Source organism: Somniosus microcephalus, chromosome 14, assembly GCF_052327205.1.
Source record: "Somniosus microcephalus isolate GS21.2 chromosome 14, FLI_Smic_1.0, whole genome shotgun sequence".
NCBI classification, from domain to species: Eukaryota; Metazoa; Chordata; class Chondrichthyes; order Squaliformes; family Somniosidae; genus Somniosus; species Somniosus microcephalus.
Genome location: NC_141000.1, coordinates 5,541,506 through 5,555,758, shown reverse-complemented (window position 1 = coordinate 5,555,758; position 14,253 = coordinate 5,541,506). Strand labels below are relative to the sequence as shown.

Sequence of the window (14,253 nt, the reverse complement as noted above, 5' to 3'; positions counted from 1 at the left end):
CGTTGTACTGCACCTGTGCACTAACAATGACAATAAAGTTAATTATGATTATGATTATGATTATTATGATTAAGTATATTCAGTGACTTGGCCTCCACAGCTGTCTGTGGTAGAGACACAGGTCACCACCCTCTGAGTGAAGAAATTTCTCCTCATCTCAGTCCTAAATGTCCTACCCCGTATCCTGAGACTGTGACGCCTCATTCTAGACACCCCCCAGCCAGGGGAAACATCCTCCCTGCATCCAGTCTGTCCAGCCCTGTCAGAATTTTATACGTTTCAATGAGAGCCCCTCTCATTCTTCTAAACTCTAGTGAATACAGGCCTAGTCAACCCAATCTCTCCTCATACGATAGTCCTGCCATCCCAGGAATCAGTCTGGTGAACCTTTGCTGCACTGATTCTATGGCAAGAATATACTTTCTTAGGTAAAGAGACCAAAACTGCACACAGTACTCCAGATGTGGTCTCACCAAGGCCCTGTATAACTGTAGTAAGACATCCTTGCTCCTGTACTCAAATCCTCTTGCAATGAAGGCCAACATACCATTTGCCTTTCTAACTGCTTGCTGTACCTGCATGTTTGCTTTCAGTGACTGGTGTACAAGGACACCCAGGTCCCTCTGTACATCAACATTTCCCAATCTATCACCATTTAAATAATACTCTGCCTTTCTGTTTTTGCTACTGAAGTGGATAGCTTCACATTTATCCACGTTATACTGCATCTGCCATGTCCCACTCACTCAACTTGTCTAAATCGCCTTGAAGCCTCTTTGCATCCTCCTCACAACTCACAATCGCACCTAGTTTCATGTCGTCAGCAAACTTAGAAATATTACATTTGGTTCCCTCATCCAAATCATTGATATATAATTGTGAATAGCTGGGGCCCAAGCACTGATCCCTGCAGTACCCCACTAGTCACCGCCTGCCACCCCGAAAAAGACCCGTTTATTCCTACATAATAACAACAGAGAATGCTGGAAAAACTCAGCAGGTCAGGCAACATCCGTGGAGAGAAATTTGAGTTGACGTTTCGGGTTGAAACCCTTCTTCAAAACTGGAAAGAAAATAAAAAGATCGAAGGCAAAGCTGCAATCGAACAAAAGAAGAAAAGGAGACAATAAAAGGTATTGGAAGCCAGATGAGATGGTAATGGGCCCGTGGAGACAAAAGGCAGCTGAGATTAGGTGTGATGTGTACTGGCAGGATAAGGACAGCTGCCAGGTGAGAGAGAGAAACAAAGGAAAGGGGGGGGGGTGGAAGGAGGACCCAAAACAAAGGGGTGGAAAAAATTTAAAGGAAAAAAGTAATAGAGGCCGAGGTTATGATCTGAAATTATTGAACTCGATATTGAGTCCGGAAGGCTGCAAAGTGCTCTGTGATGCAGATTATCAGGCCCTGGGGATTTATCAGCTTTCAGTCCCATTAATTTCTCCAGCACTATTTTTTTACTAATACTAATTTCCTTTCATTCCTCCTTCGCACTAGACCCTTGGTTCCCTAACATTTCTGGGAAGTTATGCCATTTGCCTTCCATATTGCTTGCTGTACCTGTATGCTAGCTTTCTGTGTTTCTTGCACAAGGACACTCAAATCTCTCTGAACACCAACATTTGAAAGTTTCTCACCATTTAAAAAATATTCTGTTTTTCTATTCTTCCTACAAAAGTCAATGCCCTCACATTGCCCTACATTATCCTCCATCTGCCACCTTTGCAAACTCTTTGGCCCCGATTTTCGGCTTGTGTGGGAAATGGTCGGGTTTCCCCGAATGTGGGGTTTCTGACACACATAAAAAAGTGTCAGCCAGCTCCACGCAATTTTCCCTCAAGTGGCCAATTAATTCCCAGCATGTGGGAAGCCTTGCTAATTGTCCAATTCAAGTCAGAAATCCCCACAGTATGATATCATCATTCGTGGTGCTTTCAAGGTCCATAGCAAGCACTGCATCCTTTGAAGGCTTCCAAACGAACCATACAGGTTGGCAGAGGAGCCTGCAGCTGCTGCAGGCCAGTGCCAGACCCCGAGCTGCCTTCAAATTCAACGAGGCTTCACTGCAGGCATTATTGGATGAGGTTAGGGCCCACAGGGAGGTCCTCTTCCCTAGGTCAGGGAGGAAGAGGCCTCCCACTGAGACCAATGCTGCATGGATGCAGGTGTCAGCAGATGCCAACTCGCTGGGAGTCACCAGAAGAACCTTGGCATTACATCTCTTAACTTCTTCCTTTACTCCCCCACAGTATCTTCCTTTACTCCCCCACAGTACCATCCAGAGCCCCCATCCTCACTGTGGAGGAGGAAGAGGCTGTGCAGCCAGACTCCTCAGAGGAAGCTCCAACCTCTGAGGGTGCAGCGTCAGCAGAAGTAAGCGCACCCAGCACCAGCGCAGACACTCACACCTCGGGGGGACCTTTGGGACATAGAGTAGTGTTCACAGAATCACAGAATCACAGAATCCCCACAGTGCAGATAGAGGCCATTTCAGCCCATCGAGCCTGCACCGACACATATCCCACCCGATCACCGTAACCCCTACACCAACACATATCCCACCCTATCCCTGTAACCCCCCTAACACTAAGGGTCAATTTATCATAGCCAATCAACCTAACCCGCACATCTTTGGACTGTGGGAGGAAACCGGAGCACCCGGAGAAAACCCACGCAAACACGAGGAGAATGTGCAAACTCCACACAGACAGTCGCCTGGTGTTTCACAGCTCACAAGTGAGCCTCAGCAGATTCTGGAGACAGGGACAGCAGTGGAGAGTCCTCGTCGGAGGGCGCAGGACTCTGCCAGCTCAGCTCAGCTGCGCTGCATGTCCACCCTCTGCCTCTGGGTCCATCCGCAAGAGAAGAGGTGATGGATCTCCATGCACAGATGCAGGAGTCTCTGGCAGGTTTTGTCTCCAGGGTCGCTGCGAGTGTGGAGCGAATGGAGGAGTCCATAGCGACCATGAGCAGAGCCTTTGTGGAGTCATTGGCGCATGAACGCATCACCATGGAAAGGTTGGCAACCTCCATGGAGGAGATAACTCACCAGGGTACGGAAAACATGGTGAGTGCTCATAAGAGAATGACATCCCTTGAGGAGCGTTGGCCATCTGTTGAACAAAGAATCCAGATCTTCATGGAAGTCCTTCTGAGTAGGACTGCCAGTGCAAAAATGGGTCCCACTGGCCCCCTAAAGCGCAGCAAGGTGCTCTCAAGCCACTTCCAAGCGCTGGCCCCTTCTGGCCTGTGCAGCTTCAGGTGAGTGAGCAGCAGCCTGGTGCTCCTGGTGCTCATCCTGCTGTTCCTGGTTCTGCTGCTGCCGCCTCTGCTGCTGGAGATCCTCTAATGGCAAGAAGGGAAGGAAAAAAAGGCGTCCCATGCTTCTCGTAGATGCCTCCGCTGAGGAAGCGCTAAGTGAGGGTGGCGAGAGGGGCTTCCCAGGAGATCGCATTGGAGAAGTGTGTGAGGCTCCAACCTTCCACAGCTGTGCCTAAGCCTTGAAGAAGTAGCCCCAAACCTGCAACAACAAGGTCCTTCAACATACAGGTGCTGTCCCTTTAAATCGCAGCTTCTCCGATTGACCTGCAGCTGACAGCAAGCAAGCAAGCAAGCTTCACGCCAGGTCTCATTAGCGGGGTCCCCGCAGGCGTGTTTGATGTGGGGAAAGCCCCAAAGTCCCAACGGCCCCGGAAAATCTACTTAAACAAGGTAATTATTGGTAATTAGTGTGCCGACGGCTAGTCCCGCCAGCGGCGGCCGGGACTGAAGCGGGTCACGCAGAAACGGCGGTCCGAAAGTCGGACAGGGCGGGGAATCAGGCGGGGGGGGTCCCGACCCGCTTTTTCGGTGATTTTCGGCCCCCGGCCGCATGAAAAGCCACCCAACGGCTGCCAGAAAATTGACCCCCTTGTGTTCTCCTTGCAGCTTACTGTCCCACCTAGCTTTGTATCATCAGCAGATTTGGATACATTACACTCGGTCCCTTCATCTAGGTCATTAATATAGATTGTAAATAACTGAGGCCCCAACACTGATCCTTGCGGCACCCCACTAGTTACAGCCTGCCAACCTGAAAAAGATCCATTTATCCCTACTCTCTGTTTTCTGTCCGCTAACCAATCCTTCACAGAGCTGTCAAATCATGACAATTCACCTGTCAAAAATTTTTGACTAATGAAACGTCATACGCTGACATTCTCTGTAATCGGCTTTCCCTTAATTGGCCTGCTAAACCCGCTGGGCGGGCTTAACAAGGTCAATCAAGGGAAAATAGCGTGGGTTGGTCAGAAGTTGTTGGAGGCGGGACTAAAACCCGACAAGTGGGAGTCCCGCCTCCAAAAGCTCCCCATTGGCAAAATCCAGCCCGTTGTCTCCACGTCTACCCTATCGAACCCTTTCATAATCTTAAAGACCTCTGTCAGGTCTAGAGAAAAGAGACCCAGCCTGTTCAACCTTTCCTGATAGTTATAACCTCTCACCTCTGGTATCATCCGTCTCCAGTGCAAAAAAAAATCAACGTCATTCACCACAAATTAGCCATTAAGAACTTTTCAAGGTGCAACACAGCATAACAGAATAAAGCACATGTGATCATTTATTAAAAACAGAAATCTCCAAAAAGCCAAGAGTGGCTCTATATTTTACCAGATATCACATTGTGAGCATAAATATGAGAGTGTATTGAAACATGTGACTGGACCTGTGCTTATCTATATGTCTAAATGATTGGTAATCTACCAGCAGTGGCTGTGGCCCTTACCTGTATGTGTAGGGTCCAATTTGTCTCACGATGGCTCGTTCACCCTTTAGTATTTCTAATTTGTTTTCAACGTTGAAGAAGAAGAACTGCATGTACAACGGGACAGGGGGGTCCTTCCAGTTCTTGTACGCCTCGCTGTGCAGCTTCAGTTTTGTGTACTGCAGAGATAAGTTCAGAAACGTTACAACACAATTTATATTATGATCATCAATTCAATTCTATTGGAACTTCAATCGTTATAATGTTCTCCAATATAATATTGACCCAATAATCCGACTGAAACATGGAATTTCTCAGCTGCAAATGTAGTTTCTATGAGGGGTTAGACCCTTATAAATACATTTTCTTGCTTTTTCTATCTTTGTGTCAGTCCTTTAACTAAATTGGCACCCCATCCACCACCTTAAACATTCACTCCCTCCACCACCGGCGCACTGTGGCTGCAGTGTGGACCATCTACAAGGTGCACTGCAGCAACTCGCCAAGGCTTCTTCGGCAGCACCTCCCAAACCCGCGACCTCTTCCACCTAGAAGGACAAGGGCAGCAGGCGCATGGGAACACCACCACCTCCAGGTTCCCCTCCAAGTCACACACCATCCTGACTTAGAAGTATATCGCCGATCCTTCATCGTCGCTGGGTCAAAATCCTGGAACTCCCTCCCTAACAGCACTGTGGGAGTACCTTCACCACACGGACTGCAGCGGTTCAAGAAGGCGGCTCACCACCACCTTCTCAAGGGCAATTAGGGATGGGCAATAAATGCTGGCCTTGCCAGCGACGCCCACATCCCATAAACAAATTAAAAAAATAAAAAGGGCAGGATGGTTAATGCTGCAGACATCTCGTGCAGAAGGGTCTGGACAGGGTAGAGAGAGAGAAACTGTTCCCATTGGCAGAAGGGTCGAGAACCAGAGGACACAGATTTAAGGCGATTGGCAAAAGATCAAAGGCGACGTGAGGAAAAGCTTTTTTATGCAGCAAGTGGTTAGGATCTGGAATGCTCTGCCTGAAAGGGTGGAGGAGGCAGATTCAATCTTATCTTTCAAAAGGGAGATGATAAGCATCTGAAGGAAAAAAAGTTGCAGGGCTGCAGAGAAAGGGCAGGGGAATGGGACTAGCTGAGAGTCGGCACGGGCTCGACAGGCCGAATGGCCTTCTTCCGTGCTGTAACCATTCTACGATTCTAGCTTAAATCTGTGCCCTCTGGTTATCGACCCTTCAGCCATTGGAAACAGTTTCTCTTTATTTACTCTATCCCGACCCTTCATGATTTTAAACACCTCCATCAAATCTCCTCTTAGCCTTCTCTGCTCTAAGGAGAACAACCCCAGCTTCTCCAGTCTATCCATGTAACTGTCATCCCTCATCCCTGGAATCATTCCAGTAAATCTTTTCTGTACCCTCTCCAAAGTCTTCATGTCCTTCCTAAAGTGCGGTGCCCAGAATTAGACGCAATCCTCCAGCTGGGGTTGAACTAGTGTTTATAAAGGTTTAGCATAACTTCCTGTCTTTTGTACTCTGTGGGCTGGATTTTGCCAGCTCTGGGGAGGCAGGTTTGGAGGCGGGTCTGCTGGGAAAATGGCAGAATTTGGGGGCGGGTACCCAACCTGCCCCTAACCCGCCTCCATGCCATCTTGCCAGGGGGCGGGTAGCTGACCCGCACCGGGTCCCATCTCCTCGAGGCAGGAAGGGGATTAGTGCCAATTAACTGCCTGTTAACAGGTAGTTAATAGGCAGTTTTTTGGCTAGTCCCTATTTTGAGCCCTGAAGTGTGGGCTTCCCGATGGCTCCGAACCTCGCCAGGGTCAGCGAGGCGGGCCGTCGGTCTGCGGGGGTCGGAGGGGCCGAGATGTCCGGTGTGCAGGTGAGTAATGGGTGCATGTGTGCAGAGGTAAGTGTGTGAGGTAAGTGTAAAGTGTTTTAATAAGTTTTACTTACCTTTACTTTCTCCTTCAGGCTTCCTCCCTTCAGGTCTCGGGAGTCCCTCAGCTCACCGGCACAGAAAGCAGAATGGCCGCTGAACTGTCAAAAGCTGCAGCATTCTGCTTTCTGGTCAGGAAGGCTTTCTAATTGAGTCTTGAGTAAAGACACAACTTAGAAGACAGATTGTCAGTGATTGACAGCTTCACAGAGCTGTCAGACGATGACATTTCATCTGTCAAAAGCTCTTGACAGATGAAACGGCACTCGCTGACGTCACCTGTAACTGGTTTTCCCTTAATTGGCCTGCTGAGCCCGCTGGGCGGACTTAACAAGGTCAATCAAGGGAAAATAGCGTGGGTTGGCCACAAGTCGATGGAGGCGGGACTGAAACCCGACAAGTGGGAGTCCCGCCTCCAAAAGCTCCCATTGACAAAATCCAGCCCTGTGCCTCTATTTACAAAGCCCAGGATCCCACCTGCTTTATTAACTGCTTTGTTAACCTCTCCTGCCACCTTCAAAGATTTGTGTATGTACACCCCCAGGTCTCTCTGTTCTTGCACCCCCTTTAACTCAGCACTGTTGCGAGCCTCACACCCACATCTCACAGTGCTTCCCCGGCCCCTCAAGCTAACCTGCTTCCCATTCCATACGATCGCACCCCCACCTCATGACCGGACCACCTCCGCCCGCCCTCCCGCAATTGGACCCCCTCCCATGATCACCGATACCCCCCTGTGATCAACGATATCCCCCCTGCTATCACCGAACCCCCATCTCTGCCCTCGATCTCTCACTGATCCCCCCCCACGATCACCCCCCGACCCTCCAAACGACACCCTACCCCACCCCCCCCCCATGATCTCTACCCCCAACACACACTAAACTTACCTGCTCTTGGGCTGCGGCCTCTTCTGCAGCCTTCCCCGCCTGATGGGGAGCCATGCCTGTCAATCAGGGAGCCAGGCAACGTTCCCCCTAAGGTGTGTGACCGCGGGGCCGCGCGTCAATCGGGAGGCCCCGCGCAGGCCGCTCACAAGCCCTTGTCGCTGGAAGTCACCGCGCCAAGTTAAAGGGAGCGCACGAAAACAAATTAGAGGCAACATTGGAGCCAAGCCTGTCAACTCCAGGCGGGGAACCTGTGTATAAAAAAACCATGCACACTGTGGAATTAAGACTTCACAGTGCTCCCGACCAGACCTCCGCTCCCCCCCCGCACCCCCCGCCACCCCCCGCACCCCGCTTGGAAATCCCGGCCAGTCAATATCGGGGCCAATGTGATTGTTTGAAATTCCTATATCCGTAACGTTAAGATACTATCGTACAGTGCGACTGAACCCCAACGGCCGCCCTTGAGACGGAGGCTGTCAGTAAATATGGGCTGTGATAGTGTGAGTGTTGGACTCAGTTTGCAGTACTTTAGTTTACTGTGTACATTGAAACCAAGAACACCTGAATTTGATCTCTGCAATCCAATTCTTTGTAAAACTAATTACTACAGAATTAGATCTTGGTTGAAAGTCGTATCCGTAATTTACATTCTGCACTCCGCAATATAAAAAGATTGCAATGATGTACAAATTGTAAGGGCGCTAACTTCGCTGGGGCACCCTGAAAAAATTAGCGCCCCCCCGCAGGCTGAAATTGAATGGTAATGCCCCAAAAGGGATGCGGGCGCTACTGGAAGCGCCCTGCCTCCCTCTTGGGGTGCTGCGAGGGAATATCGCGGCACAATGTGCTACGGTACTGCAGACCTTCCTCCCCTTCTTAAAGGGGAGGGGCCTTGCATAGCGCGACCCGGGGCCCCGCTGGGCCACCAGGAAGCGGAGTGCCGGCAACAGAGCCCAGCACTCAAGAGAAGTGCCAGGCTCACGGAGCGCAGCCGGCACTCCGCGGGGGGGGGGGGGGGGGGGGGGGGGAGCGGGCCAGGAGGCCGGGGACAGGAGCGGAGGCAGGTGCTGGCAGGCAGCCAGCAACAAAAATGGCCGCCCAGCACCTCGCCTTTAATTAGCGCCGCCCCGGCCACAGGTAGACCCCCCTGACCCTGTCGGATATAGCGTCCGGTGGTAAATCAGGGGGCTCTACCGAAGATCGTGGCCAGTGCGCGAGCGGGGCGTTGCGCACGGCGATGGCGTCATCGCCGTGCATAGTGCCGCAGGGCACTAATGGTTACCGCCGCTAACCTCTCGCTGAATTTCACGGGAGGCGTTGGCGGCGCCGCACCCGGGCGCTAGTTGCTTTGCGCCCCCCATTAGCGCCCTCTGGGCACTAACAGGAGACGCAAAGCAATCGAATTTTTTCCCCTAAGATTTATAGATTAGATATGGAGAAAAAAGGTCCTGAATTGATAACTTTCAGCGCAACAACCTGACGGCACCAGAACTGGAGTGTGAAATACAACAGAACCTGGTTTTAAAATAAAAAAACAAAATACTGCGGATGCTGGAAATGTAACTGACCCTTCGTCAGAACTGGAAAAAGTTGGAGATGTAACAGGTTTTTAAGCACAGACCGATCACAGACTCTCTGCAATCTCCTATCACAGACCTTCCCTTTTGTTCTTTCCTCCCCTCCCCCCTCTCCCTGCCCCTACACTTGCTTAAAACCTGTTACATCTCCAACTTTTTCCAGTTCTGACGAAGGGTCATCGACCTGAAACGTTAACTCTGTTTCTCTCTCCACAGATACTGCCCGACCTGCTGAGTATTTCCAGCATTTTCTGTTTTTACTTCTGGTATTAAAATAATTTGACCTCTTTATTCAAGATCTTTCATTTTTGAAACGATTTGGCATGAGTAACTGTTCCAGTGCAGTATTACTACACTGGAGCACTAAAGCCATTTGGACTTTATACTCACTGTTTATTGTTTTACATGATATGTTAATTATTAACAGTTACCGCCAGAGTTTACTCAGTGTCAAGAATCTTTGAACAGCAACTTGTCCAATGAGCAAAGTATAAACAAGGAGTATCCTTTCAGGGTGTGGTGCTCCATCTCTCCCTATTGGCTGGATCTTAGCTGCACCCACTGGCCTCTACAGCCTATACCAATATGGCGGATGGCGCTCTTCTAGCTTGCAATGAGCGTGCGCTGCCTGCCCGCCATGTTGGAGGCTGAGGAGGCCGTTTAGTGCTTGAAAAACGGGCGCTGCGCTGTCAAATTGCTAGGCCGTTGTCTCTGAAGTGAAAAGTGGTTGCCATGTCTGTTCTGAAGAAGGGTTTCGACCCGAAACGCTGACTCTGTTTCTCTCTACGGATGTTGCCTGGCCTGCTGAGCTTTTCCAGTGTTTTCTGTTGTTATTTGCTATATCTGTAGATCGAGTCTCCATCTGCGGAGGCACTGGACCAGGCGGTGGACAGGTGGAGGGAAATCCTGTTCCCCCGGGGGGGCAGAAAGCCCTCCAGGCAACCCCTCCACCGCCCGTGCTAATGCCAGGAGTTTTAGCTCCCAGGACAAACCTGCAATGCAGGAAAAGTTCAATGACCTCACCAGAGTTGTCAAGGTAAGAATCCAACCTCTCACCTCAATTACTCTCTACTCACACCTCCGCTCACCATACTCCCCTCCCCCGCCTCTCATCACTCTCCTACAATCACTGCACCGCACATTGCTGCACCTCCCTCTCCTCACACATTCTGTGCTGCGTAATCTCAGCACTACTGCAACTCTCACTTTCCCACACCTCTTATACACTGCATACTAGCTATTCGGCAACTTCTGCATTATTTTACTACGACAGCCTCATTCACAAAACACCTCATTCTAGCAGGAGGAGATTCCTCACAACATGAGTCAGCAGACATTGACCAGAGAAGCCACAGGCCCCCCTTCAGACCTTCTACCCCCAGAGATAATGGGCTGAATCTTAACTCCCAAAAACAGGTGGGTCAGGGTCGTGTCAGAGGTTAGTTACAATGCAAAACATCTGGAAAAGGAATCGAACCCGCCTCGAACCTGCCCACTTCCGGTTTTAATGGAGGCAGGACGAAGGATGGATGACCAATCTGCTCACGGGAAGTGGGGTGGTCATTTATTTAAATATTATAATGAGGCTGCCTGCCTTCATTTTAACAGTCGTTCTATGTTTAACCACAGGCTGTCAGGTTTCCCAGGCCTTGGGAAACTTGGCAGCTGAAAGCAGGCAAGAAAGGCTGAATCCATGAGGTAGTTGCCTTTGCAGCACTGCTTGTGGGCCAGGAGGAGCAGGAGTGCTTCCCCCCAGCCCCCCAAGTTACAGTGTAACCCTCCCCCATCTCCCTGCAATCTGTCTGTGTCTCCCCGAACACCATCGGACCTCCCGCCCCGCAATAGGAACCCCCTAGACCACCATCGGACCACCCCTCCTCAATCAGGACCCCCCTAGACCACCATTGGACCACCCCATCTCAATCAGGACCCCCTAGACCACCATTGGACCACCCCATCTCAATCAGGACCCCCTAGACCACCATCGGACCACCCCTCCTCAATCAGGACCCCCTAGACCACCATCGGACCACCCCTCCTCAATCAGGACCCCCTAGACCACTATTGGACCACCCCTCCTCAATCAGGACCCCCTAGACCACCATCGGACCACCCCTCCTCATTCAGGACCCCCTAGACCATCATTGGACCACCCCATCTCAATCAGGACCCCCTAGACCACCATCGGACCACCCCTCCTCAATCAGGACCCCCTAGACCACCATTGGACCACCCCATCTCAATCAGGACCCCCTAGACCACCATCGGACCACCCCTCCTCAATCAGGACCCCCTAGACCACCATTGGACCACCCCATCTCAATCAGGACCCCCTAGACCACCATCGGACCACCCCTCCTCAATCAGGACCCCCTAGACCACCATCAGACCACCCCTCCTCAATCAGGACCCCCTAGACCACTATTGGACCACCCCTCCTCAATCAGGACCCCCTAGACCACCATCAGACCACCCCTCCTCAATCAGGACCCCCTAGACCACTATTGGACCACCCCTCCTCAATCAGGACCCCCTAGACCACCATCGGACCACCCCTCCTCATTCAGGACCCCCTAGACCATCATTGGACCACCCCATCTCAATCAGGACCCCCTAGACCACCATCGGACCACCCCTCCTCAATCAGGACCCCCTAGACCACCATTGGACCACCCCATCTCAATCAGGACCCCCTAGACCACCATCGGACCACCCCTCCTCAATCAGGACCCCCTAGACCACCATCAGACCACCCCTCCTCAATCAGGACCCCCTAGACCACTATTGGACCACCCCTCCTCAATCAGGACCCCCTAGACCACCATCGGACCACCCCTCCTCATTCAGGACCCCCTAGACCATCATTGGACCACCCCATCTCAATCAGGACCCCCTAGACCACCATCGGACCACCCCTCCTCAATCAGGACCCCCTAGACCACCATTGGACCACCCCATCTCAATCAGGACCCCCTAGACCACCATCGGACCACCCCTCCTCAATCAGGACCCCCTAGACCACCATCAGACCACCATCAGACCACCCCTCCTCAATCAGGACCCCCTAGACCACTATTGGACCACCCCTCCTCAATCAGGACCCCCTAGACCACCATCGGACCACCCCTCCTCAATCAGGACCCCCTAGACCACCATCGGACCACCCCTCCTCAATCAGGACCCCCTAGACCACTATTGGACCACCCCTCCTCAATCAGGACCCCCTAGACCACCATCGGACCACCCCTCCTCAATCAGGACCCCCTAGACCACCATCGGACCACCCCTCCTCAATCAGGACCCCCCTAGACCACCATTGGACCACCCCATCTCAATCAGGACCCCCTAGACCACCATTGGACCACCCCATCTCAATCAGGACCCCCTAGACCACCATCGGACCACCCCTCCTCAATCAGGACCCCCTAGACCACCATCGGACCACCCCTCCTCAATCAGGACCCCCTAGACCACTATTGGACCACCCCTCCTCAATCAGGACCCCCTAGACCACCATCGGACCACCCCTCCTCATTCAGGACCCCCTAGACCATCATTGGACCACCCCATCTCAATCAGGACCCCCTAGACCACCATCGGACCACCCCTCCTCAATCAGGACCCCCTAGACCACCATTGGACCACCCCATCTCAATCAGGACCCCCTAGACCACCATCGGACCACCCCTCCTCAATCAGGACCCCCTAGACCACCATCGGACCACCTCTCCTCAATCAGGACCCCCTAGACCACCATCGGTCCCCCTTCCCCCGCAATCAGGACCCCCTCACGTTCGCTCTCACTCCCCCAATTCCTGCTCTCATAGGCTGGTGAAGCAGGCTTCCCACCCGAAAGGCCTCCAGCCTGTCGATCAGGAGCCTGTTAAAGGAGCCCTGCAGTGAAATTCTGCCGCACCTTTGGGAATCCCGTTCTTCCGGCTTTCCCGACCTCACGACAGCCCCCTCGCACAGATTTTCCCTCCAGGCCCATGTGTTGGCCATCAGGGGCAGGGGGAGTCACGGCCGTGGCTACGGGCAGAGCTGGAGGAGGCGCCTCGCTGGGTGTCTTCACACCGGATCCTCCTTTGCCCATCTCATTCCATCTCTCTCCACACAGTCTGCACGACAAACAGCAGGTGCTTTCACCGGCCACTCATCTCTCCCCATTTGTTTTACCATTTGCTCATTGAATTCCAGGAGATTGATCAAGCCAAGCAGAAGCCAACCCTTCGAAACCCAGACAACCCACTTGACCAACGGATGAACACTGGAACTGCACATGTTAAAAGTTTTCTCAATTTTACACCACATTATGTAAATTATCTTTGCATAAATACGTAAAACATCTTAAACATGAGCAATACATGAGGAGGCCTCTGCACAGTCGACAGTTCTGCTGTTTCTTACCTCTTTGATTTGGTCTTCAACTATATTCTTAAAAACATCTTTAACTATCAGGACCAAAAACGTAATGAGGCAGCCCAAAGCAAACACGCCAATGACAACAGCTTTCTTTCTCAGGTGAGTCATAATTGCCCCAGAGACAATAAAAAGGAACCGAAAGAGCTGTCTCTGTTGACTAACTGTTCCGATACATTCAACTCCTCCAGTGTCCAGGAAAACTTCGATCCTCTAGACGGAGTTACAATTTTCGGAACTTGTGGCTGTACGCCACACAAATTCCTGCTCCAGAAAGCTGTCTTCTGCCGGCTGCCTAGATGTTACTGGACTGACCAAAGTTCTATCACATGCGGCCAGATTCAGTCCAATAAGGTCACCATGCACCCAATCAGAAAACAGGACAAACTCCCTGATTACTTAACCTTTTGGAAACCACAATGTTTTTTCAGCTTTCAGAGTACATCTCACCTTTCTTTCATATAACATACTTCTTCAGTGAATACCTGTACATCGAAGTTGTCAAGTTTGTACCAAAACTGTTTCGTTCATTTATTTGGTGAATTGCAATATGTAAATATCTGTGACCATAGTTTCATACTGCTGAAAAATCAGAGGTCAGAGGGAAAGCTCTATTAGCAATGCCTAGTGTGGTGAATGAGTCAATTAATATTCTTCCCCTAAAAATAAACTCTATATACATAAA

General features: G+C 51.2%; 1 protein-coding gene across 2 annotated transcripts in view; it reads right to left on the bottom strand.

Moving 5' to 3' along the window:
• Positions 1–13,910, bottom strand: part of LOC147107295 (lysosome membrane protein 2-like) — a 92,911-nt gene extending 79,001 nt beyond the window's left edge. The window contains exons 1-2 of one of the 2 annotated variants that reach the window (XM_086006178.1): positions 13,557–13,910; positions 4,760–4,917 (exon numbers count right to left, since the gene is read on the bottom strand). In XM_086006178.1, the coding sequence (XP_085862304.1) occupies positions 4,760–4,917; positions 13,557–13,679 (281 nt within the window). In that variant the 5' untranslated portion in view covers positions 13,680–13,910. Of the gene's footprint in view, positions 1–4,759; positions 4,918–13,065; positions 13,272–13,556 lie in introns of those variants that run through there. The other variant, XM_086006177.1, reaches the window with a different exon arrangement.
• Positions 13,911–14,253: the final 343 nt, after the last annotated feature.